The 27,467-nt window shown below is 49.0% G+C and overlaps 1 protein-coding gene across 2 annotated transcripts in view; it reads right to left on the minus strand.

The window, feature by feature from the left end:
• Nucleotides 1-27,467, minus strand: part of AFG1L (AFG1 like ATPase) — a 2,086,687-nt gene that overhangs the window by 184,269 nt on the left and 1,874,951 nt on the right. For both annotated transcript variants that reach the window (XM_069606550.1, XM_069606549.1), the window contains exon 11: nucleotides 26,873-27,013. In XM_069606550.1, coding sequence (XP_069462651.1) covers nucleotides 26,873-27,013 — 141 coding nt within the window. The remainder of the gene's footprint in view (nucleotides 1-26,872; nucleotides 27,014-27,467) is intronic.

Below are 27,467 nucleotides of genomic sequence, written 5' to 3' on the forward strand. Positions count from 1 at the left end.
TTCTATTGACTCCTGGTGGATTTTTTGTGGATAGCTTCACAACTGAATCTGTTTAAATGGTTATAGGTCTCCCTCAAGTTTGATGTGTATACTATGGCACTGAATGTGTTGTTGAAATGGGTCTCTCATTGTTCTGTGAGCTCTGTTAAGTCCTTGTGTAGCATTTCTAATCATCTCTGCTCCCTCTCAGGCCCTCAAAAGCTTTAAATTAAATTGCGGCCATCTTAAAATAGGCAAAAGTCCTGCCTTATTCTTAGGGCACCACATCAATTCCTTGTGGTTCTCCAGTTACTCTACTGGCTGCAGTGGCTACAACGTCCTATGTTCCCCTTTCATTTCAGCAGGTCTCCATGAAGGGTGTTTTATCGTATAGCGGATCTTGCAGCAAAGGATGTTACTTTATATTACTTATTTTTGGAGTCTCTGCATTTTGACAACGAGCACAGGTTCCAAAGTGATGAAAATATCTTGCTTGCCAGAGATGTTATATCCCAGGCTCAGGCAAAGGGGATCCTACCCACCCTTGAGTACCTCCAGATAGCTCATGGTTCTGGTGTGTGGGCTGTTGTAGGTGTCTATCCTGGTCCGCTGAGTAGACTGCAGGCCAAGGGACGAGTCAGGACTCTAACCTCATCATAATACGCAGCCTAGAATTCATCCTCAAACAGGATACATGTTTCCATGTCTGTGTATCTTTAATGAAGGTGATGAGGCTACACTATGCTGCACCAAAAGTAGCGTATTTCCTCTCCAGCCTGGCCGCCGGGAGCTGCATTAGTCTCTGCACTGGATTTGGCATCTAGTAGTTCCATAGTTAGAGCTAAATGGAAGGTTGGTGGTAATAAGGGCCCTAAGACTGAGGATTCTGAAGAGGAAGTGTGTTGTATACCTGGTCTTGCAGTGCCGACCAAGAGAGGACCAGCAAACATATCTGCAGCAGGCATTCTGCTGGAAATGCCCAATACTGTCAAGGGACGCTGTACCAGAGAGGGCTGTAGATCATCAGGCAACGCCAACTTCTCCGGTGCTGGGTGGAGGACAGGTGCTCTGTGGCACAGTTGTGCATTTGTAAAAGTTTTATTTTCGTACCGCAGCACGTGTTTGCCCGCTCCCCTCTCCCTTTGTCCCAGTTGCTTCCTTGTTTGTTGGTGCTCCCTCACACCGTGCTGCCATTGGTTAGCAGGCCCTTTAAATCAGCCACCCATGCCGTGGCAGCCCCCTCAGCCAAGGAACACAGGCTAAGGACAGCTCCAATGGTGTCTGCTGCTGTTCGCCATGATAGCACCTAGCCTGCAGCCCTCGACCTGCTGCGACTGATCAGGTAAGTCGAATGTTGGTATCTTGTATTGTGCCATGCTCGAAAACGTAGCCTTTTTTCCACTTTTAGGAAAGTCCAATCGGGGTGTGTTGTATTGTGCTGTGCTCAAATACTTAGCCCACAACTTGGCACGCACAACTTGGCTATGTGCGCTCCCTTGCTTCTCTAGCCACATGCGCTCCGTCGTATCGTAGGTCCGTAAATCCTGTTCCGTCCACCCCCCTCCTGCGTTCCCTTTTTTCCTCTCGCATCTCAGCCCTTCCCTCTTCGATCTATTGTGTACTATTCTGACAATGTCTCATGCTCCACTGTTTTTCTGGCATTACCTTGCATTGCCTGCATTCTTCTTCTAGGTTCCTGTTGTGTTCTGTGCCTTGTTGACTGTATTGACTTTGTGTTTGCTCTCTACGGTTCTTGATATTGTGTTGCTATCCACGGTTTGTGGCATCACATTGCAATAGACTGCATTCTTCACTTCTAGGTTCCCTGCTGACCTCTGTGTTTTGATTTTGGTCCTGTATTGCATCTGCATTCTTTACTTCCAGGTTCCCCATTGTGCTTTGTGATTTGCTTTGGTTCTGTACTACATCTGCATTCTCTAATTCAAGGTTCCCTTTTGTGCTCTTTTCTTTCTGATGGTTCTGTACTGCATCTGATTCGTAGGTCCGTTGTTCTTGTTCTTTATTGTGCCCCCCCTTCATTTCATGTCCCCCCCCTCTGCCTACCTGCTGGATGCATCCCACACCCCTGCGCAACCTCCCCTCGCTCGTCGGGGGTCCCCTCTTCCTACCCCCTCTTTTCTCCCGGCACCACATATGATGCTCTCTGTCTTACCTATCTTTTCTAGCTGCTTTTCTATCGACTATCCTATCCCTCTTACTACGTCTGGCAGGAAGAAGCTCAAAAGGGACATCCTAGTCTCCAACCCAGGCCTCCCTATCGCCCAGTGGCTGCACTGTGTTTTTACATCTGTCTGCTAATTTTGTATCTAGTTGTGCCCAGTGGCTGCACTGTGTTATTTCATCTGCCTTCTAATTTTGAATCTAGTTGTGCCCAGTGGCTGCACTGTGTTTTTCATCTGCCTGCTAATTTTGACTCTAGCTGTGCCCAGTGGCTGCATTGTGTTGCTGTTCTTGTATTGCTCTGTCTCTTCCGCCTGCACCCCCTGTGTTCGCCACTAGGGTCCCCACCCACCTGCACCCCTTTTTTTCTTCCTTCATTCCCCACTCACCTTCTCTCCCTCTTCCATCCACATCACCTATGGTGCTCTTTGTTTCTCCTATCTTCTCCAACTGTTTCTCTATCGACTATCCTACCCTTCTCACAAAGTCTGGTAGGAAGAAGTTCAAAAAGGATATCCTGGTCCAACCCAGGTCTCCCCATCACCGACACCTACACTAGTGCTCCCTCCAGACAGACCCTCACCGACATCCTCTTTGTCGTTCCTTCGCCAAACCTATAGACTGCTCATATGGTCTCTGTGCTCTCTCCTTACTCTTCCTCTCCCATAAATGGTGGCACCCGATGGGAGGACCTCCTGGCTTGCTTTCTCTCTTCTAAGGTCATCATCAATGTTTACCTCAATGGCACTGTCTTGGTCCAAGGCCTTCGGGCCAACCGTTTCCTCTTTGAGAGACACTTTCTGCGCCTTATCAATGTCCTTTCCTCTCCTGCTGTCCTACCTTCGTCAGCTCCCTTCCCTCCTCCCTCTGCCATTACTCTGGTGCCCTCTTCCTCCTCCTCTGTGCCCTCTCCTTCTCCCTCCACTGCCCCCCCAGCTCCTTCTACACCTCCGCAGAGAGCACCTCTGATTTGTACTGTTAAGAAAGATTTCATATTGTATGTAATTCTCCCTCCATGTGGCAACCCCCAAACTTTTTGCTGTTGTTTTACACCCTGATCTAGACTTTGCCAGAGAAGTGCAGCCTTCCGCAGCACTCCTCTGGGCTTTTGCTCAATTCTTATGGGGAAACTGACATACCCTTAAAACAGTCAGTACTGGGAGACTTTGTTTCCCTTAGTCCTTTTCTCATGTTGCAGCTTTTGTGCAACATAACACAAGTGTGCATCATAACTTATATTACCGCGCTCGTGGGTCTTGGGTCTCTAGTCATTCCAAAGGCCCTAGAACCTCTCGCTGGACTTATTATGAACTGTGCAGGTGTGTCACGGACAGGACTGGTGGCAACTATCGTTTCTCTTGTGTTTTGAACCCTTTTTTGCCATGTTAACCCCGCTTACTGCATTTGGCACAAATAGGGGGCCTGGCTCCCAAAATGGCCATGCCACGAGGTTCTTTGTCCTGTCTGCTGGCCGTCTTGCCCCTTCACCTTCCCCCAGGTCGAGCCGATCCAGGGCAGTCCTTATTTGGTCATGCACTTTCCCGCGAAACTCCAAAGCTTTCGCGGGCTTCTGCAGGCCTTGTGTGTGCCTCCAGGATGTGGGCTGGGATGTCTGGTCCCAATACACATCCTGGGTGCCAGAGAGTCTGGAGTGTCCTGAATGCCTGGGACCACCGTGGTGTGTGATAGGTCCACGTATGGTGTGAGTGTTTGTGAGCAGATCTCCCATTGGGTCCTCTCCGTTTTGGCACAAAGGGAACTTTGGATAAGAGGAGGCTGAAAACACCACTACCATGTCGATCTCCTGAGTTCACACCGAACAAGGGATAAGGAGCCAAGTATCCTGCAACAAGAAGCTGAGTCGAGGAACCGCTGGTGACCCGCTGAAGGTTTGGGACCCTGAACTGCTATCGTCCTGCAAGACCCCTCTGCATCTGATCGTCCTAGAAGGTCTGCGAAGGCGCTTCGACCCATTGGAATAGTGGGATCAACTATTCCCGGCACCTTCATCAAACCCTGCAAGTAAGCCTCTTCGGAAGTGTCCCTGGGCCAACCAGTGGGCTGACCAGTTTACGCAGGATGCTTTGCTCTGTCACTGCCGCCGTTTTGGGGAAGCCCTCGAAAATTGGTTTACTGCTTGCTCTGCGCCCACGGCACCCTCACACCGAATTTCGTACACTTAGCATTCCCAGGTCTGAAGTGAGACGAGTGTGCCCGGACCAGAGTAAACACGGTTGCCGTGTTGCCCTGCTGTGGTAACAACCTGTGCACGTCGGCTGCATTTGGGACACCCTCTACCCTGCATCCTGCTATGCAGAATCTACACGGTGTCGAGACGTCCTGATCATCGCAGCTGAACCTGCCAGCAACGTGAACTGAACTGGAGAAGTATGGGTCTGCCTGCGTCGGGAACCGGTGAGTAGTCCATACCCCAACCAGTGGCCCCTCGCGGAGGGGCCCATTTCTTTTCTACCGCTGTTACGAAATAGCGACTCTATCCCGCACTCTCACCCTGCCTCTGCCCACAAGTGGAGGCCCTGCTTGAGTAGTGGGGACTTGTTTTGCATCGCTTCATTCACCTTCCTGAACTTCCTGATATCCTTGTAGGGGCCCTCTTTTGTCCATTGGCACCAGCGCGTGCAGGTAATTTTGAGCATAAGGCTCCTCTCTTCGTATGGCTCGGACTTCCTCCTAGTTAGGTGTATTTCGGATGTCGAACTGGGTCTAATGACTACTTGCACTGCCTGTTTTCCTCACCATCTAGGTGGTCTACATATTACGTGCTCCTAACTCCTTAGACCCCTCGGTCTTGTATATATATTGTATTGATTGTGAAGTGTTGGTTTACTTTAGTATTATTGTGATTCTTTGCTATGGTCGATGTTACAAAGGCCTTGTAATAAATGTGTCTATATTTTTTAATATAACACCTGTCTGGAGTAATTTGTAAGTGTCCTTGCTTCGTGTGCTCATTGCGGGCTTGTCACCCTCACACCTCACCTCACCTTCTTTTTTTTTATTATTATTTTTTTTTCCTCTCTCTCTCTCTCTCTCTCTCTCTCTCTCTCTCTCTCTCTCTCTTTTATTCTTCCCTCTGGCCTGACTCACTCTGCAGGGCTCTGATCTCCTCAGACCTCCCCCTCTCTAACCCTCTCACCACTCCTCTCTCCTGGAGTGACCACCTTCCCCTCTCTCCTCTCTCTCCCTACCCCTCATACCAAGCCTACCCCCACACTGCCACCCGCCTTCTCAGTCATTCGACCCATGAAGCACGTCTCAGCTGAGGCTTTCGATGCATCTTTCTCTCCCCCTCCTGCACCTCTGTCCGACACACACCCAGACACAGCCCTTTCCATGCTCCACTCTGCTACCTCTGATAGCCTCGCTGTTCTTGCCCCTGTTATGAGGATCTGCATAAAGCATAAAATCAAGTGCAACTCCTAGTACAACTCAGACCTCGTCACCCTTAAACGCAAATGTATGGTGGCTGAGAGGAAATGGTTGGCATCTTGTACATCCTCTGACAAACTGGCCTGAGGCCTACTCCAAAGGCATTAGCGACTCTCTGTCCTCACTAAGAAGAAAGCTCACAATGAAGCTTGCGCGTCTGCGGCATCTAACAACTCGGCTGAACTCTTTAAAATCTGCAAGGAGCTGGCCAATCCTGCTGCAGTCTCTACTTCTCCTGTCCCTTCCCAGGCCCTCTGTACAGACCTGTCCTCTCACTTCATCTCTAAAACTCAAGACATCTTGCTTCTCCTGCTTCTCCCCCCTCGCTCTCATATCGCTCTGCCCCCCTAGGGTGACACCCTCCCTTCTCTGCCTTTCCTCTCTTCTCCCCTGATAAGGTTTCTAGACATGTCCGATCTCTGAAAACCTCATCTAAGTAGGTTCTTCCTTGTTCTTCCAAATCCATCAAGGACCACATTGACACCCTTGCCACAGCCTTGGCTGACTTCTGCAACCACTCCTTTGCCTGCAGAACCTCCCCCTTCCCCACTGAAGCACTCCATTGTGCACCCTCTTCGCAAGAGGCCCTCAGGCGACCCCTTCCTTCCAGCTAACTATCGCCCGTTATCTATCACTCCTTTCCTGGGCAAACTCCTGGAAAAGCTGGCCATCTCCCAGCTAAATCTTCACACTGAATCTGTTGGCTGTCTCCATGACCATCAGTCTGACTTCAGAGCAGCCAGAAGTATGGAAACTGCTCTCCTGAACATCCATGAAGACCTGCTCTTTAACCTTGATTTCAATCTCCCCTCTGTCCTCTTCCTACTTGATCTCTCCTCTGCCTTAGACACGATCAACCATGCCATCCTGCTCAATCAGCTGCATGATAACCTGGGTATCACTGATCAGGATCTGGCATGGTTAACTTCTTTCCTCTCAGACCGACCTTCCCAGGCCCAGTTTGGGCTCTTCCTCTCCTCTATCTCTCTCATCAACCAGCGGTGTTCCCCAGGAGTCTAACCTTTCCGCCTGGTTGTTTAACCAATACCTGGCACCTCTCGACCACTGCATTGCTACTTTCTGATCCAACTTCCAGTGCTATGCGGATGACACCCAGCTTGCTTTCAGTGTCTTCGCTGCCGCCTCCTCTCCTTCTCTCATCTCGAATTGTCTCTCTGCAATCCAAGAGTGGTGCGCCGCCAATGATCTCTGTATGAATGCCAGCAAGACGGAGATCCTCCTCATCGGTTCACCTGAACCCCTCCTTCACCTCACTCTCTGGCCAGCCTCCCTTGGCCCTCCTCTTGTTCCCCCCTGCGAGGCCAAGAACCACAGGGTTATCTTCGACTCCATACTCTCCTTCTCTCCTCACATCTCTGACATCTCTAAGAAGTCAAACTACCAACTGCACCTCCTCAGAGCTATTCTGCCTTTCCTCTCCTTCCCCCAGAAGCTCACCATTTCTATAGCGCTTGTTCTCTCTAGGCTTGACTACTGTAACAGCCTCTTTTTAAATCTGCCTGCCTCTACTCTCTGTCCTCTGCAACTCATCCAGAACAGGACTGCAAGACTTGTCCTTGGCCTCAAGCCCAGGTATCGTATCTCTCCAGGACTGAAATCTCTCCATCGGCTCTCAGTGGCTGCAAGGATCACGTTCAAGACCCTTTGCATTGTCCACAAAGCCTTCTGGGGCTTGGACCAAAATATTGCCAGCTTTCTCTCCTGAAGTATCCTACTCAAGCTCTTCGCTCCTCCTCCTCCTCCTCCTCCAACTCCTCAAAGGTCATTTGCTTTTCCAAGCAACAAGCTGGGAGCAGATATCTCTCTTTGGCGGGCGACACCCTCTGGAATAGCCTCCATACCTCTCTGAAACTTGAGGAGAACCATCTCCGGTTCCGGAAGCACCTCAAGACTTTCCTCTTTGCTTCTGCCTTCTCTCTTCCTCTTCCCTGCTGATCTCTTGTCTGATACTGCACTTGTTACCTGGCTAACCTCTGAATCACTGACCCAGGGCCCTGCCCTCCCATTTGCACACCTGCACTGACTACTGGCAACCCTGCACTTGGGACTGTATCTGTAACCCTACAGTCCCCCTAACTGCACTATCACTTGCTGTTTCGGCACTTAACCTTGCAATGCCACCTGCTGGCCGCACTTCTTGCTTCTTATGTTTTTAGTTCCTATGTCCTACATGTTAGGGAGAATTCTCTGTAAAGGCTAATTTCCCAAACCTAGTGAGTCCCCCAGCAGCTTTGCTGGATTTTTGGGGTTTATTTTTTTCTCCTGCTAAGAGTGAGAATCTTTTTCTCCCACTTTTAGGCATGATTTGAGAATGTCCTTTGACTATGTAATGTGTTTTATGGGCTATGGGGTCTTTTACTCCAGAGGACTTCATGTGTTTTTGGTATGTGTGTTACACAGCACCCTCAGTGCAGTAACACAGGGGTGTCATAGTGACCCCCAAACATAGACTCCATACCCTGGGACTGACTACTGTCTCCCAGGGCATGTAAAGTCACCATTGCCTTTACTAGTCTTAAATTGTGAACAGAACCAGTACAAACCATCATATTGTGGAAGTACTGGTAGGGGTAATTCGATTGCCCCTGGGTCTGTTTTCCAAGGGGGCACTGTCCAGTCCCCCCTGGTCGAGTTTCTGGCTGGTGGCAGTGGATACCACGCGAAAAATTGCACCAGAATATTTCGTATGGAATTTTCCCATTCATTTTAAATGCACCACTTTTTGGTGCAATGTTAAAGATACCGCCGGGTTATTTATTTAATATTTATTCCTCGGTCGGGTCTTTTTGCCAGGACTCGGTTTTAAAATGGCATTTTTGTTCGCCTCTGAAACCCTATCCCAAGTCGAGCCCTTTGTTACACTTTTGGCGGGCTTCTGCACAGAAGCCTCCAAAAGTGGTGCCACTCTGTCTGGGTTTACAGGATGTGTGGGGGGGGGAGGGGAATAGGCACCCTGGACTAAGTTGCCTTGGCAACTCAAGTCGCACTCTTGTGTTATTGAACCAGTGGTGAGCCACCCGGCTCACCACTTAGCATGTTTGATTGACAGCTAGGCTGATGAATGGGGGTTTTCTGCATAAAAGCAGGGCTTTGGGGACTGGAACTTCAGAAGTCGCCACAGGACCTAAAGAATCCGAAGAGGGAAGAAGCTGAGCCATCTACAACGACGACACCACCGGTGGAACCCTGCTGTATGAAACTCGCCACTTTCCCGACTACAGAGAAGATCTTCTTCCAGGAGAGTCTTCTTCCCTTTGAGCTGGTGGGACCAACCAGTTCACCTTTTTCGCCTTCCTGGGTCGTCTCGTGGTCGAATCGCCCGTGCCAAGCACCCTAGCGGCCGGATAGCCACGCTTCACCACTACCGCGAATAAAAGGGTAGTACTTTTTAACCGGGAAACTCTGCGGCTGGTTTCTTCCCTGGCAGTGCAACGACCTCCAGCTTTCCTCCACCTCGAGATCTTCTCTTCCTCTGGATGAAGCCCCGACTTGCACCCACTGCCAGGAACAACTGCCCCCGCTGGAGCTTTCTCACCATTTCAGGTACTGTGCCCCGCCTGGTCTCCCTTGCAACAGACTGTCCAAGGTGTCCCGTAAATCCTTGACTCTCTATCCTGGGGTGACCTCGGACCTGTTAACATTACCTTTCTAACTTGATCCAACCTCTTTTTGACTTTCCTGCAAAGAATTTGAGTGCATTTCCACTGTGTGATCTTGGGCACATTCTGCCTTGCTCTCTCCAAGAGTGGGACTGGCCTATGAACTTTTTGCTCTACAGTAGACCCTGCCTTTCTTGACTTGCTGTGGGTTCTTAAAAGTGTTGGTACTGTGTGATTTTCCTATTCTGCCTTTTTTCTCCCTTTTTAAACAAATGATTGGAGTGCCATCTAGGTTTACGCGCTCACCTCTGTTTTGCTAAATAAGTGGTGTCTTAACCTAGACTTGTCAAATAATTAATTAGGGAGGTGTATATATTTCTAGTGACTGTGTTTGAACCTGCTTGACATATTAGTGCCAGTGTATTTTTACAATTTTAAAAATAATAATTAATGTACTTTTATACCAAAGCTCTGGTCAGTGTTTGCTTGTGCTACTGTATTTTTAGCCCTATTGTGTATACTCTATATACTGCCTAACTCTTCTTGAGAGAAATCTGACTGCTCAGCCACAGCTACCAGGTAAATCTGGGTGGTACAGACTGCTACCAATTGGGTTTACTGCTAACACCTGTAGTCTTAAACTTTTTGCAGTGATCCCTAAGGGAACTGCACAGGTTTCTGCCTAACACTGCACTTACTCCTCCTCCCCTTCCCTCAGCACTTTTCCCCTTTCCTCTCCCTTGCACTTGCGCAATCTCAATGTCACTGGGCCTAGTAAGATCGTTGTCTTGTCCCCCTCTTGTGTCCCCTCCCCTGCCTTGTTGCTTCATGAAACACTTGTGTATGGGCGCGCTATTAATAAAATATATCATACCTATAGCAGTGCTTCCTCCAGACAGACCCTTACCGACATACTCTTTGACGTTCCCTCTTCAGGCTTATGGACCACCCATATGGTCTCTGTTCTCTCTCCTTTTTCCTTTTCTCCCATTAATGGTGGCACTCGTTAAGAGGCCCTCCTGGCCCCCTTCCACTCCACCATCATTAATGTCTACTTAAATGGCACCGTCTTTGTCCACGCCCCTCAGGCCAATCTCATCCTCTTTGATAGATGCTTCCCATGCCTTATCAACTTCCTTTCCTCTCCTGCTATCCCTTCGTACCCCTCTTTGGCTCCTCTTCCGCCTCCTTCCTCTGCCACCGCTTTGGCACCCCTTGCTGCTCGTCTTGCCACCCTGTTGCCTCCCTCCTCTGCCATCCCTCTGGCACTATACACTCCCTCTCTGACTACCCTGCCTTCTCTTCCTTCCTCCTCTGCCCATCCTCGGTCACCTCCAACACTTCCACAGGGTGTACTTCTGGCCTGTACCCCTACCCGGAAATCCTTCAGATGTGGCAACCTGCTCCACATCGCTACTCTGAACTCTCATTCAGCTGTCAAACACTCCTCTGAATCTGCCGCCTTCTGGAAGAGCTTGATTTGGATGTACTCGGTCTCATTAAGACTTGGTTCACGGCCAGCTCTGTCACAAGTTTCGACACTTTCCTTCCTGATGGCAACAAGATCCTCTCCGAACCCAGAACCAACCATCTTGGTGGGGGTGTAGCCTTGATTTTCCCCAGAGTCGATCGCTGCTTCAATCATTCCAATGCATCACTACTCCTCCTTTGAATGCGTGGTCTGCTGGCTCTCTATCTCTCCTGGCCTCTCTCTCACTGTGGCCACTATCTACAGGCCACCTGGCCAGGTCGCCCTCTTCCTCTCTGAGTGAGCCGGCCTCTCCTCTTCGCTCCTGGCCTCTACCTCTCAACTTCTCCTCCTCAGAGACTTGAATATCCACCTGGATAATACCAGCCTTTCTTCAGGACTCTTTCGCAACCTCTGCTATTCTCTCTCTCTTTATTCTTCCCTCTGGCCTGACTCACTCTGCAGGGCACACCCTGGATGTTCTGGTCTCCTCGACCTCCCCTTCTCCGACCCTCTCACCGCTCCTCTCTCTTAGAGTGATCACTTTCTCCTTTCTTCCCACCTCTCTCTCTCTTCCCCGCTGGACATGCCGACTCCATGCCAACTCCAGCCCTGCCACCTACCTTCTTGGTCAACCGACTCATGAAGCGTGTGTCAGTTGAGGCTTTTGACGCTTCTTTCTCTCCTCCTCCTAGACCTTTTGCTGACTCACACCCTGACACAGCCCTCTCTAACCTTCATCTCTCGAACATCTGGATGCCCTTGCTCCCGCCACGAGGATCCACTTGAATCCCAAATCCAAGTGCAACTCTTGGTATGATTCTGAGCTGGCCGCCCTTAAGTGCAAGTGTAGGGAGGCGGAGAGGAAGTGGAGGGCATTGGGTGCACCCCCTGACAAACTGGCCTGCCGCCTGCTCCAAAAGCAGCACAGACTCTCTGTCCGCTCTAAAAAGAGAGCCTACGTCCAAGCCTGCATCTCTGTAGCATCTAACAACTTGGCTGAGCTTTTCAAAATCTGCAAGGATCTGCCCAATCCTCCTACAGTCTGTAGCTGTCCTGTTCCCTCCCAGGCCCTCTGCACAGCCTTGGCCTCTTATTTCACTACTAAAACTCAGGACATCCTGTCCACCCTCTCTGCCGCTACCTCCTCTTCCTCTTCCTCCTCCTCCTCTACCATGCCTCGCCCGTCTGAGGCCATCTCTCCTCCTCTTTTCTCCTCCTTTCCCCTGTTAACTCCTGACGATGTTGCTAGACAAGCCCGATCTATGAAAGTCTTGTCAAAGCAGGTTCTCCCCTACTCATCTAGAACCATCAAGGACCACATCAACACCCTTGCTCCAGCCCTGGCCAATTTCTGCAATCCCTCCTTTGCCACTGGAACTTTCCCCTCCCTTAAGCACTCTCTTGTGCACCCCCTTTTAAAGAAGGCTTGGGCCGATCCTCCTCTCCGGCTAACTATCGCCCGATCGCCATCACTCTTTTCCTGGGCAAACTCTTGGAAAAGCTGACCATCTTCCAGCTTGATCTACATACTGAATCTGTTATTTGCCTCCATGACCACCAGTCTGGCTTCAAAGCTGCCAGAAGCACGGAAACTGCTCTCCTGAACACCTGTGAAGACATGGTCTCCAATAGTGACTCTAATCTCCCTTCTGTCCTCATTCTCCTCGATCTATCCTCTGCTTTTGACAGAGTCAACCATGCCATCCTGCTCAATCGCCTCTGTGACAACCTTGGTATTAATGATCAGGCCCTGGCCTGGTTGACGACCTCTCACTGACTGACCCTATCCGGTACAACTGAGGTCTTTCCTCTCTTCTATCCCACTCTCTACTTGTGGTGTTACCCAGGTCTAACCTCTCTCCCTGGCTCTTCAACCACTACCTGGCACCTCTAGCCCTCTGCATCACTACTTTCTGCTCCAATTTCAATGTTATGCAGATGACACTCAGCTCTCTTTCAGGCTCCCCTCCGCCACCTCTGCTTCTTTTCACTTACCAAACTACCTGGCCGCAACTCAGGAATGGTGTGCCGCCAATGATCTCTGCCTTAATGCCAGTAAGACTGAGATCCTCCTCATTGGGACACCCGCTCCCTCCTTTCCTCTCACTCTCTGGCTGCCCACTCTGGGCCCTCTTCCTGCTCCTTCCTGTGTGACTAAGAATGTTGGTTTCATCTTCGACTCCACCCTCTCTGATGTCTCTAAGAAGTCAAACCATCAGCTGCACCGCCTCAGATGTATTCTTCCTTTTCTCACTTTCCCCCAGAAGCTCACTGTCTCCAGAGCTCTAGGGTGGACTATTGCAACAGCCTCTTTCAAAATCTTCCTGCCTCTACTCTTTGACCTTTAAAACCTATCCAGAACAGGACTGCGAGACTTGTCTTTGGCCTCAAGGCCAGGGATCATATGTCTCCAGCTCTGAAATCTCTTCACTGGCTCCCATGGCTGCAAGGATCAACTCTACAAGACCCTCTGCATCGTCCACAAGGCTTTCATGTGACCAGAACAAACTTAAAAGCAGTTTATATCTAGAAGCACCGTTAGTGGGTGCTACACCAGGAGGCCATAGATCATATCATGAGCTCTTGCTTCATTCTGTTGCTACTTTCAAAACAAAGCTGTTAAATCCTGCGCATTCATGAGCTTTCAGCACTGACCATCATTGCTGTGAGTTCTACGATTGGGCCATGTGTAAGGCTTATTTAATGTGGCAGTGGTAGCTGTGGGATGTCTTAGCCCAGGCTGAGTTATGGGGGACTTCAAAGAATGAAATTGAAAAATCTGTTTGAGCCTGTTCAAGCTTGGGTCAACAGGGGAAGATTTCTTTTAGCTGTTTTAAAAATGTGTTTCAGTGATACACTAAACAATTTGGAAAAGCATAATCCACTTGAGGAATGCTGAAAAAGCTGTACAGAGCAAGCAGCCGAACAGCCCACACACTTGACCCAAACACTTTGCTTCTGTCTCTTTTTATATAAGTGCTGAAAGAGAAAAAATTCCCCTATGAATTCTCTGGATGGCGGGTGTGTTACTCCATTAGTTTCTGTATTGGTATGGTATGCTATTGTGAAAACGTATAAAGAAGAAACAATGACCTTCAAAAGGTATCCTGGCGCTGAATAAGAAACAGGGTCAATTTCACCATGGGAACAAGAAGCCTACACACCGCTAACGAGGGAATAGGAAAGTCTTACGTTTTTGTCAGCATTATATACACTTATTATTTATTACTTTTAACGGCCATGTGCCTCAGTACGCACAAATAAACAGGCAGTAGCAAGTCAAAAACACGATCAATGATCGGGCAGGGAATCAGCGTTCAGAAGAAGAGGTTTAGGCATTGGAGTTAAAGAGGTGAGTCTTTATTGCCTTCTTAAATTTAAGTAAGAAAGCAGAACATTTAATTTAAATCGGGAGTGGGTTCCATAGAGCAGGTGCACAAACGTCAAAATTCGTACCCCCAAAGCTTTTCAGTTTAAAGCGAGTAGTGTGCAGTTTGTTGTTACCGCTAAAGCGTAAAGATCTAACCGCAGGGGCCTCATGCAGCTACTTGGACAGGTAGGCTGGTGCTTCACCTACGCAGCATTTATTTGCGATGGAGAGGATTTTATGTGAAATTCTGTGCCAGACGGGCAACCAGTGCAGCAACCTTCTGGACTCTGTGACATGATTTATTCTGCTCAGTCTGCACACTGCCCTTAATACATTATTTTGACCCACCTGTAGTGTCTTAAGGTTGGCTTTCGTTGTACCAGCAATAGGCTGTTGTAGTAGTCAATCTTAGAGTTGACCAGATCACCAGCCACAAATGTCAGATTGGTAAAGGACAGGAAAGGCTTAATCTGTCTAAACAGTTTAGTGGTATAGGTTCAAGAAAATTTCACATGTGCAACATTTTCTTTATGGATAAGTTTGAATCAAGGTGGACTTCCAAGGTTCTTACAGATGGCATAACAGGGATAGAACAGTCAACAATCCTCATCTGCCCATATCTCTCATCCAGTTTTTTAAGGTGTTGGTCTGAGCCCACAATCAGCAGCTCTGTTTTTCAGTCATTGAGTGCCAGGGAATTCATGGCCATCTATGTTTGGATAAGCACATAGGTTTGATTTATGCTTGACACATCAAGATCGTAATTCCCTGTCAACTCAAAGATGACCTGAATATCATCATTGGTGTATTTTACTGCAGCACTGTCAAACAGATCGAAAAGTGGGTGGGTACAAATGTTGAACAGTGTTGGATAAAGGCAGACACCCTGTAGCACACCGCCACATAGAGACAAAGGTGGTGCTTTACAATCACCAGATGAGAACCTGGAAGACCACAGACCCAGAAAGGAACCAATCCAGGCTGTGGCCTCTTGTGAAAGGTTGGGAATTTAGCACAGTGTGGTCAATAAGAATGCCGCCGAGAGGTCGAGGAGCATAAGCATAGAAGTATGTCTTCTATCAATAATCTTGACCAAATTGGCTTTTAGGTCAAGCATGGCAGTCTTGGTTCCGTGCATGGCATGAAATCCCGATTGGCGACTTCCAAGCAGATGATTATTGTCACTGTAGCTGCAGATTTGTAGTCCTGTCCAGGATTTTCAGCAGGAACAGGACGTTAATAATTGGACGTTAGTTGCCTGAAGCCTCAGGATCCACCGTCTAATTTTTAAGGAGCGGAGTAACCCAGACTTCCTTCAAATACGCTGGGACAGCCATAGTATGGAAAGATGAGTTGACAATATTATTAATATGTGATGCAAGGCATCTGATAGATCACTTAATAATACCTGCAGGCCAAGAATCTAGCTGCAGTGAACGCGCGGCGGACGTTTGTGAGTCTGCTGTATGCATTCTCTGCACTAGAAAGTTTAAAAGATTGAAACCCAATTTCGTTTTTAGAAATATACTTTTTATGAATTACTGAACATTTTAACATTATTGCATTGATTGTGGGGGCTAACGGATTGTGTTTCTAGTTTGCTTTTACCGGAGTGCTTTTACGGTTGAAGGAGTTTATTACTTCATCCATGTCACGCTGCTGCGTTCCATGACGGTATATTACGGCACTCAGAAAATGCGCCCTATCTGGCCAGTCTGGTCCGTTTCATATTTTGCTGGCACCATTTTGGATTTACAGACTGCAATGCCATGCATTTCCACGTTCTTTTGGACCATTCGGTCCCAGCACCTGTCTCTTTCTGAGGATGCTCCATTCAGGTGAATCTTGGTCTCTGTTTCCCGCTTGGTTAGCTGCTTTGTTGTGCTTATCTGCAAACATGGCTAAGACACGCTCTAATGAGTTTAATCATGTCTCCTTCCCAGAGATGACAGGAGTACGGGTTTCATATCCATTTCCCAGCACATGGTTTTATGGTTTAGGGAAGGTCCTTGGGTGTCTTAATCTTTCTTTGGTAGTTCATACATTTCAGGGATCCCAACAGATGTCTGCTCCCCTTCCTAATCCCAAGGAACCAAGTATTTGGGGACTTATCGTAACTCTGGTTTTATCTCTAGTATGAGGACTCTGAGCGGAAGTAGTGGGCCAATAGAATTCCACTACAACCACTAATGTGGAAGCCCACCCAATTGTCCAGCGGGGCCCTGCAGTCCTGATGCAGCGGTACTATATGCAGTGATAGAAAGAACAGGATTTTTTCCAAGAATGGAAAAGACAATAGAATTCTTTTTTTATTTTTCCTAATTTTGGGAAAGACCTACCATGTGCTATAGTACTTGATGCCCCAGATACAGGTTACCTGATGCTACAGTGATATCCTATTTCCAAAAATAATAGAAGTAGACTCTTCCTACACAATTCTAGACCATGAAAATAAATATCCACCTAGGTTGAGCTGCCTTAAGACTGCTCAAGGTACAAGGTCATTGTGGTGATCGAGCATACTGTTAACCAGGGTGTGCAGCAATGGACATCCATCACACTGCAGTGAAAAGGATATAAAGTGACTGTCACCATTGTGTTTTCAAAAATAAAATAAAATCTTATATATCTAACTCAAGAACACAGATCAGTTCATAAGCTTTATTCGACAAACAAATCATAAAAGCACACATACGGAACAAGCTACTTACCTGTAACTGTTGTTCTCCAGCATGGGTCTGGCATGGATTCACATGCTCATGAATATTCCCCGTCGTCAGGCTGGGAATCCTCGGTAAAGAAAAAATCAGTTTCAGTTTCGTTTTGAACTGTCTCTCTGCTAGTAACCAATCACTGGTCTCTGGGTCATACTGCCCCCAGCCAATGACTGCCCTCCACCTAAGCCCCTCCTCTGGCAGCCATCTTCAGATTTGGTAGCACGTAAAGTGGCAGTAGGACCAAGTGAAGAGGCGCAGAGGGGTAGCAGGGAGCGTTTGCATGTGAACCATGCCAGACCCATGCTGGAGAACAACAGTTACAGGTAGGTAACTTGTTCCTTCTCCAGCATGGAGTCTGGCATGGATTCACATGCTCATGAATATAAGAATACATAGCAGTACTCACGTGCACAACCAGGGTAGGTGGCAAGGCTCAACATTAAGCATTTCATCAACTCAACATTAAGCGAACAGGTTGTGCAGCACTGCCTGGCCGACCCTGGACTCCTCCCTGGAATCGACCTCCACAGAGCAGCCGTGCAGATGTCCAGCAGGGGTACGCCAGACAAGAACGCTGTGGTAGCAGCGATCGCTCTGGTCGAGTGCACTCTCGGACGGCCGGGCAACGGTCGGTTTGCCAACCGGTGACAGTGCATGATGCAGCCGGAGAGCCATCTGGAAATGGAAGCCTTCGAGAGGGCCTTCCCTTGGTTCACAGGTCCAAAGTTCACAAACAGTTGTGATGTCTTCCGAAAGCTCTTTGTGCGGTCCACGTAGAACTTCAGCGCTCTAGCTACATCCAGCGAGTGCAAAGTCCTCTCAGCCGGCGACAAAGGCGATGGGAAGAAAACAGGTAACACCAAGGGCTCGTTGCGATGGAAGTCCGACGGCACCTTGGGCATGAAGGAGGGGTGCGTCCTCAGCACCACACTCGTCTTGTGGAAAGTCAGGTATGGAGGTTTACAGGAGAGGGCCTGGATCTCTCCCACTCGTCGTGTGTGTAGAGGTGATGGCCACAAGAAATGCAGTCTTCAACGAGAAGAACTTCAACGGTGCCGAATGCAGCGGCTCAAATAGCGGCCCCATGAGCCTACTCAGCACCACGTTGAGCTCCACGCCAGGGCTGGAGCCTTCACCGGCGGGAATGATCGGAACAATCCTTTCATAAACTCCTTCAGCAGGCGATGGGACCACAGAGATGATCGCGCCGGAGTGCTGCTGTACCGGAAAATCGCCACCAGATGTATCTTGATGTATATTGATGGAGGCGTGTGCTAGCCCCGCCTTGGCCAGCAACAGTAGGTACGGCAGCACCTGGGGGGCCATAATCCGCAGAGGGTTAATCTTCTGTGCACAGCACCAGACAGAGAACCTCTTCCACTTATGTACATAGCACTTGAGAGTCGAGGACGCCCTGGCCTTTGCAAGCACCTCCTTGCAGTCCGCCGGGATATCGTACCCTCCAAACTCTAGTGCTGCAAGAGCCAGGCCTGCAAGTTCAGCGACCCCGGGTCGTGGTGGAGGATGGCGCCTCCTTCTCTGGCGAGGAGATCCGTGTCCGTCGGCAGTTTGACTGGGAGGACGCTGATATGTCCAGACGGTCCGGGAACCAGATCTGTCTCGGCCACGCCGGTGCGACGAGGATCATCCTGCACCGGGACCGTCTGAGTTGGTTGATGAGTCGCAGCAGCAATGGCAACGGTGGGAACGCATACAGGAACAGGCCGTCCCAGGGGAATGAGAAGGCATTGCCCATGCTCCCCGGCTGGGGAAACCTGCTGGCGAACCTCCGACACTTGGTGTTCGTCGCCGACGCGAATAGATCGATCTGGGGGTTGCCCCATCTTTGGAATAGTAGATCCACTTGATCCTGTCGCAGTTCCCACTCGTGGCACGAGCGCAGCTCCCTGCTGAGTGAATCGGTGATGGTGTTCTTTATTCCTGCCAGGTGGAATGGTACCAGAAACATCCCTTGGGCGACGGCCCAGTGCCACAGATTCTGTGCCTAATTGGATAGGGCTGGGGATCTGGTACCTCCCTGCTTCTGGATGTAGAACATCGTGGTGGTGTTGTCAGTGAAGATCCTCACCACCGGATCACTTGGCGGAAGGTCTCGTTGAGCGCGATCCTGTCTTCATAGCTGCCCGCCACTTGCATCCAACGGGCGTCGAGGTACTCTTGCAGTGGCTGCATCCGCAGTCTGCACAGGCGCACTAGGAAGATGCACAAGGACATCATGTCGAGAAGGGACTTGATGGACATCACCCTGGCCACGTCCATGGTCAACAGCCGCTGCACCTTTCCCATGATGGCCTTCGTCCTTTCCTTTGACAGGGAGGCCAGTCGGCAACTGTGTTGAGCTTGGCTCCCAGAAACAGTGCGACCTGCGACGGAACCAGGTGGGATTTGGCGAAGTTGATGGAGAATCCAAGATCCGTGAGCAGTTGGACGGTCTTCGCCAGCCACGGCGCCACTGGTGCTAGGCTCTTGGTGAATACCCTGGGCGCCAACGTCAATCCGAAAGGAAGGGCCTTGAATTGGTAGTGCTGTCCTTGGACTACGAATCTGAGAAAATTTTGATGTCCTTTTAGAATGGGGATGTGAAAGTAGGCATCCTCCAAGACCAGCGACGATAGGAAGGCGCCTTCCTCCAGCTGCCCCAGCACGTGCTGGAGGGTGACCATCCGGACCTTCTGGGCCTTGATGTACTTGTTTAAACAACGAAGGTCCAGGATGGGTCGCCAACCTCCGGTATTCTTTCTTACTAGGAAGTATCGAGAGCCTCTTTGGGACGAGCTTGATGGTTCCTTTCTTCAGCATCGCCCTTACTTCCAGCAGCAGTTGAGGGATGTGGTTTTCCTTCCTGGCCACGGGTGGAATGCGGGGGCACTTCTTTAAAAACTCAAGCGTGTGCCCGCGGGCCAGGGCATCCAGCACCCATCAGTCGGTGGAGATGGACTCCCACATGCTGACGAACTTCGCCAGCCGGCCTCCTACCGGGATGCTCAGGTGGGGGCCCGACGCTAAGGCCGGTTCAATCCTGCTTGGTGGAGGCCTTGCCGCCGAGGCCTCCTTGGACACGACGACGAGATCCTCCTGACTTGCCGTGTCCTCTGTAGGCCTCCTGCGACGAGGAGCGGGCCGCCTGGCGGTATGTCGAGGAGCCGCCGCCGAATCCTTTGGAGGCACCTTGCTTGCGTCCAGAGTTCCGAAAGGGCAGCTGTCGTTGCTGCAAAACCCCCAAGGCCTGGGCCGTCTCCGTGTAGTGATTCGTCCACTGTCTTGCCAAAGAGGTTATTCCCGTCAAAGGGCATGTCCAAAACTCTGGTTTGCATGTCCTTGCGGAAATCGGTCGCCTTGAGCCAACCACACCGTCGAAGACAAACACCGTTGCCCAACTGGCGGAAACCGGTGTCAGCAATGTCCGTGGCCACCGTTATGGCATGGTACGATGCCACCTTGCCTTCCTGCAGGATCTCCAGGGCCTCTGCCCTCTTGTCGTCCGGGAGGAAGTCCAGCAGAGGAGCTATCTTAAACCAAAGCTCCCTGTCGTGGCGGGCCACAATAGCTAGGGCGTTGGCCGCTTTAATCGTCATCGCCGCCGACGAGATGACCCGTCGCCCTATGGCGTCCAGTTTCTTCCCCTCGCCATCCGGGGGGAGGTTGAAGTCGAAGCCATAGCCCCTGCCACTTTCTTCTTGGCCGCCGCCGAAACGACCGAATCTGGGGTCGGCTGCGCCCTAAGGCACAGAGGGGCGTAATCCGGGACCCGGTTCTTCTTCTCATACCGGTCTCTCTTGGCAGGGGTTGTTGACGGGTTCTTCAGGAGCAGCAGCTCCTCGTCCCAGATGTCGTCAAATAAGGGGACCGAGAGTACCGTCTTCCTCTTGGCCTCACGGCGTTGATAGAGGAAACCTTCCTTCTTCTGTTCTTCAGGGCAGAGCTCAAAGAGCTCGGATGCCCTGGCAATCATGGCATGAAAGGAGCCAATTTCGTCGGGTGGGGAGGCCTGAGGGGGTGGTGATGGAAGGCCCATCCTGTCGTCATCTGTCCCTGTCGTGGCCGTCTCTGTTCCTGTGTCCTCCCTAGGATTATGGGAAGGGGATGAAGGCTGTGAGGGCCGCGAAGGCTGGAAGGGCAGGGGGGATGAACTCTCCTCCGCTTGCTTGGAGGGCTCCCCGACGGGCCAGGCTCCGCTGGATCATCCGTTGGGGGTAAGGGCAACTTCGTCCTTATCTCCGTACATAAGGCCTGGATCGCCATCAAGATGGCTCCCGAGTTGTCCCGTGGCTCGGGTAAGGGTTGCGACGGGCGTGCCGGTTAGGGAGTGGAATCCTCTGCCTCCACGGGAACCTCGTCGGCGCTGCCGTCTCTCTCTTCATCCGCCTCGTCGGGATACCTCCCGTGGGACCGGACCTCCTCGAACTTCTTGTTGAGGATCTTCACGATTCCAGCCACCTCCTCATCAGAGGCTGTATCTGTGTCCATGATGGCCACCACCCCCCCTCTTTTTCCACCAGGGTTCTCACGGGGGTCTTATCGATAGGCTGAAAATAGGATTCCCTGCGCGGTGGCAGGGAAACTCTGGGGCCCGAGGTCACCTCCACTGGGGGAGCCTCCACAGGCTTTGCCAGGGCCGCCACAACGCCCTCGATAGAGGCCTTAGCCGGGTGAATCAAGGCCTTCACGATTTTAGGCGCGCTTGAGGCCTTCACCTTGGGGGGAGGGTCACCGCCTCGCTCAACCTTGGCTGTTTCCGTTGGGATCAACCAGGGCTTCTCCAGAAGCTTACCCAGGTTCTCTGATTTTCTCTTCCCCGAGCCAGAGCGTTGGCTCGTGGTTAATGGCGTCGATGAAAGCGCACCCTGCCTATCCAGGTATGGCTCAAACCCCTCCTCCATCTTGATTGTAAGATAGCGTGCAAGGGATTTGGAAGTTATAGCTTTAACCAGAGTATCCCGCTGCATCAGAGCCAATGCTGCAGCTTTAAATCTAACTTTACAATGTTTGGTAATGGCATGTCAGTCACTCCAATAGCCACCCAGATCCAAATCCATCAGACTTCTCTTTACATGGACTGCCCAATTCAAATTCATAACCCCTTGCTGGGATAACACATTCTGCAGTGCTTCTCTGTATTTAAGTACATTTTGGTAGACCACATCCGGACCCAGTAAAGAGCTGGACGCAATTGGCAGGCAGACTATTTCCTGCAGCCCTGTTTCAAGACGCACCAGTAGGCTTTGGGAACAGATGGGCACGCTCAGTAACTTCTTCAGATAATTATTTTCAACAACTGCCAGGGTGTGTATGTTCGTCTGCCCTCACAACTCTGCTCCATACATCGCTGCTTGCCGTGCATGAGCAGTATATGCTTTGAGAGAAACACGCACAGCCCCATTTCCATGCTCTGCAGTAAACCTGGCAAGTGCCCCACTATACCACACTAGAGTCAACCTGGTCTTCTCAAGCTGCCTAGCCCAGCCACAGGTTGCCATTACTGTTATCCCGAGATAGTCTTATGTGGCAACTTGTTCAATCACCCTTTCATCCAGGCCCATATTCAGTCCCTTTTGCTTCCTCCTGCTATTAGTATTGAAAATCATGGCATTTGTCTTCGTGGCGTTCAGCGACAAATGTTCCTTTTACAAATTGCAGTGAATATGTCCAGCTACCTGCGGAGGCCTGAGGGTGTCAAAGATAACAGAACTGCATTATCCGCAAACATCTAGGCCGTAATCCTTTTCCCTGGCAATGTCGGTGCATTTGTCTGAACTGCCAATAATTCATTTATCACTCCATTAATAAACAAGCAGAAGAGCTTGGGAGCCAGTACAGATTCTGATGCTATCGAAGGTTCTCCCATCACTGCCCCATCTAATCACTGCGGTATTGCCCGTGTGTAGGCTCTGAATTGCAGTGAACAAGGGACAGGGGGATGCCCTGCTTCCTCAATATCTCCCAGAGATGCTCCCCAGGGACAGTGTCAAAGGCAGTGCGCAGATTCACAAAGACTGCATAGACACTAACTTTTCTCAGGACTGCGTACTTGTCGCACACCAACCTTAGTAAATGACTTTGGTCGACTAGGCTCAGTGCTTCTGAGGACCCCGCCTGACAGTGATTATAATTGACCCCTTGCTTGCCCAGGAGTCTAAATGTATTAACAATGCCCTGGCAAAAATGTCCCCCCCTGCATCCAGCAATGAAATAGGCCTATAATTGAAGGGGTCATGTCTGGGGCCTTTTTTATAAATTGGGACCAACTCTGCTATTCTCCAGGACTCTGGTACCGCATTTATACTCAGAACAACATTAAACAACCTGGATAGATATGGCACCCAGACTGCAATCTCATTCCTATGGAAGTCAATGGGTATCCTATCTGGGACAGGTGCTTTACCCAGCTTCTGGCACATAAATGCTTTCCCCACCTCCTCACATGTTAACCTCAGTGGGGGTAATTCGTGACAACTCCTCCCATGGTGCACACCTCGTCAGTGCTAGTCTTACCAGACACACCCCCCTTTGCCCCATAAAGACTGCTACAGTGTTCAACCCAAGTACGTTCTGTAATGCAGGCTTGCAGCGTGTTAGGTCCCTTTCCCTTCTCTGCCCCGATTAGTCTCCAGAACCCCCATTAATCCCCTTTATCTATGGCATGCAGCAACTCCCTCCAGATGTTCTTGTGCCAATCCCTCTTTTCCCCCATCAGAATCCTGCGGTAATCTGCTCTGGCCAACCATAACCCATCGCCAGATGCTCGTCTCGCCAATCAGCCTGCCCTTAGCCAGCTTGCAATCTTTATCATACCAGGGATTTGAAATCTTCACAGATTTATGCACTACTTTTAGAGTAGTGTGTCCCCACCTTTGCTATCAGGTTCTCATGTATTGTCACTATAATCAGCCCATCCCGGGGTCCGCTGAGGCAAGATCATCCACAAATGGAACAATCTCTTGATAGACCAAAGGCAGAGTTACTTCGAGGTCAAGCTTACACCACCTAATATTACGCCTGGCATGATCTAAATGCTCCCTGTGGCGACCCTAACCGTGCCACTGCCTGCTCTCTCAGCTACTGTTGCCCAGAAATCCTCACTCACTTCCAGGAGCAGGGGGTGATGGTCGATTTCGACCCTATTTCAAATACAAAAGTAATTAATGTTGCCCCAGGCCTCAATGTGCTCCAGGATATAATCAATATTACTGTTGAACAACTTGTTGTCGAACGTTGGGGCAGCTGGAATATCCTCCAAGAATCGGCCATTACAAGCCCTTGGGTTAGCTGACATGAAGGCGATAGCAACCTCTTTTGCAAATCTATGTCGCCTGGTTGGGAAGCTTGCCTTAAGGGTACCCAGCCCCCAGTAACTATCCTCCTCCTCTAGGGTATCTACCATACTACGCAGAGGCTCGTACTGGGGATTGACGTCCCCCACCACCAGGGTCTTCACTGGCACCCGCACTGAGAATCTCCATGCCCGGGCAATTTCTGCTATCGTCCCTGCCAGCTCTGCAACCTTTCCTGGGATGATCCTGTTGTAAATATTTAACAGCAGGATCTCAGAACTATCCCTAAGATTGATATGCAATTCCAGAAGATCTGGAGAACCAGTATCTATATACTCGACAGATTTAGTCAAGGTGATATTCACCCATATCAACAGGCCTCCACTTGGACGGCCCTTCTCACCCTTATATGCCGGAATGGCAAAGGTGGCATGACCTTGGATATTAGATGGCACCATAGCCCACGTTTCTTGGAAGCAAATCACCCCGAATTCGTGGACAAAAGAACGCCAATCATTATCAAGTATATTTGTTAAGCACAGCGATGTTCCATGATAAGACCCACAAGAACGTAGTCTTTAGTACATGGCACTTGGCATCAAGCTGTGGCATCGAAAGCCAGGACCTAAATGTAGTATGAATCAAAATAATGGATGATTACATCAGCGAAATGTGAATGCAAGATAGCAAGAGTTAAGTTTATAGTAACATAATAAATACACTTGTACCAGCGTGGGTTTCAGAGACAGTGATGTTTTCGACTGTGTGTCAATTAGGAGACATAGTGGAGCTCCTGGCATTGTGCCTCTTCCACTGGGTATGAGGAGACTTATGTGGGGGGAGTGGGAGAATGGGAGAGCTAGTGGCGTAACAGTTGCAATTACACTGCTTCCATCTGCAGTAGTGGCTCCTATTTTTTAATAGGAACCAGGGAAAAATGAAAGCATGCTGCTGAGACGTCAAAGCTGCGAAAAATCGGGTTTCCATTTATTTGCTGTGTAATGTCCTCCGATGCAATCCATACTCAACAATGAAAGGATTGTTACATTATTGATAAATAAAATAATTGCATCGACATCACTTTTTGTACTGCTGTAAGGCCACCAAAAGCACTTGACACAAATAGAAGAGACCAAACTCAATTTCCATTGCCAATATCCATTTGTTTATCCTTTACGTCAAACACCTTCCTCCAATCTCTCTGATTTTGCAGAATCCTTCTGCTTAACACCAACAGGTTAATTTGTTTTATAATGTGTCGCCCTCACAAAAGGAAGCACCATGCTACAGGGCGATGAAACATAATACAAGAAATGATAAAAATGTGCCCCGCAAAATATGATACAACCAGGTATAGATCTGCAAATGTAGTGTGTTACATAAAATAAGCTACTTGCAAGTAAACAGTGACTTGCTCTTGTGCATTGCAGCTACAATAACAAACGTACTGGGCTCAGTGGTAGAGCTATGGGAGGGCATGGGGCGTAGGCACCTCCCCACAAAAAACGTAACAGCAATTTCTGTACATGCAATATATATTTGCATACATAACATATTAATATCTCATGATGGCAACACATCTTTGGCCAAGGTTCATTCTTTTTTAACCATGTCACTGACCAATCCTGAGGCATTCTAAAAGGCATGTCTTTCAGTAATTAATGCAACAGTAGGGTCGGGGGTCTCCTGTCTTCAAACTCAATCATCCTGTACTAATGTGGCTTTGTATATAATGAGCTTTCAATTTACGAACTGCAATGGTATGTTTATGCATGTTGCTTCTCTGAAGGCCGCTACTTGGCATGTTTTTTGCAAATTGTTAGGCTGTTCTTTAAAACAGATTTTACAAATATTTCGCTTTTAGTCATGCATTTTTCGTTCACATTCCCAAGTCATTATTTTATAGAACAGTAGCGGCTTAACAAGGCATTTGTATGAACAAACCAGCACATTCCATTCTTGCTCTCAACACTCATTAACAATTTTACCCTTTACTTGTCTTCATTGAAAAATTAGACAGGTTTTGCATTTTTTCTTACATTTTACATTCATAAAAATGTTTCATACCTTGAATGACTTATACATTTTGTCTGTCACACAACCATGGCGGTTGGTATGCTATCCACTGAGTGGTGGTGGGTAGCATCTTATATGGTGCTGGACTCAGTGTGGTCTGACTATATGACTCCTTGTCACTGGGAGACCACATGTCCAATCATGAGTCTGCATATAACAAGCAAATGCATCCTGGGGGTTTCAGCCTCAGTTTACTTCAATTGACCAGATTGAACTGAAACTCCTCATACCAATTTTCTGTGAAAGGAAAGCCTAAGGCTAGAATGGTGTTGTCCGTCCCAGTGACATCAATATAATGTTCAGGAAATACCTCATTGATATTCTTTAATGCATTTAGAATCATTACATGCACATTTACCTATGAATATTAAAGAGGAAATATCCGGAAAACCCAACATGCTTGCAGCCCTCCATGCTCCCTCCAACCCTCTCGTGGTTTGTAGTTAACAAGGCACCCTTTACTTAGCTGTTATTACTTCCGGTGCTGGGCATTATTTCTACATTATAGATGCTGCTTGTTGTCTGTCCCTTCTACTGAAGTACAACACATAAGCTTGATACTCAAAGATATATATTCAGGTAATAGTTTCTGGTGGATTCACATTGACATATCTCCTTTAGCTCCTCCATTATCAGACATTTAAATAATTTACATTTAAAATATGCACTGTTCCTCAACATTGTAAAGGTTTATTAGACTCGACATGCAACTGTACCTTGTGATCATAAAAGGAATCAATGAGGGTAATGAAGCGCCGGGTTTGGGTCCTGTTGGCCATTGTAAGCAAAGGGATTTTACGAATAAAAACAGTGTCAAAATTGCTGCACATTTCCAAATAATCACTTGCTCCCACTGCCTGAAAAGAAAGAAGGAGTCTGTCAAGGAGAAATACTTTTGTTTCACCAACAACTGCCCCTCCCCTACTATATGTGATCCAAACTTGGCCCCACTACCCCTCTAGGCCAGTAGCCTATGTGCATCAAAGGACTCTGAAGTAGCCACAAAGTGACATACATGGTCCTACAGACAACACAAGGAAGGAATAATTAGAAGTGTTCCCCTCTTCTCAAACTTAACAAGATTTTGCATAAATATGTAATAGAAAAATACATTTGAAAATCTTCCCGTCTGCATAATATCCAAGCACCTATTCCTCCAGTTTTTTTTAACTGTTTTTCGGATTTCAGGTTCCGTGCAAATAAACCGGCACTTGGTTATAGCTGGGTATCAAGCTGCTCATAGAGAGCTTGCCAGCCTACACCCGATACCTTTGCTACTGCATCTTGAGCTTATTTTTAAATATTTACATA

Source organism: Ambystoma mexicanum, chromosome 4p (genome assembly GCF_040938575.1).
Source record: "Ambystoma mexicanum isolate Mex_15411 chromosome 4p, UKY_AmexF1_1, whole genome shotgun sequence".
Lineage (NCBI taxonomy): Eukaryota > Metazoa > Chordata > Amphibia > Caudata > Ambystomatidae > Ambystoma > Ambystoma mexicanum.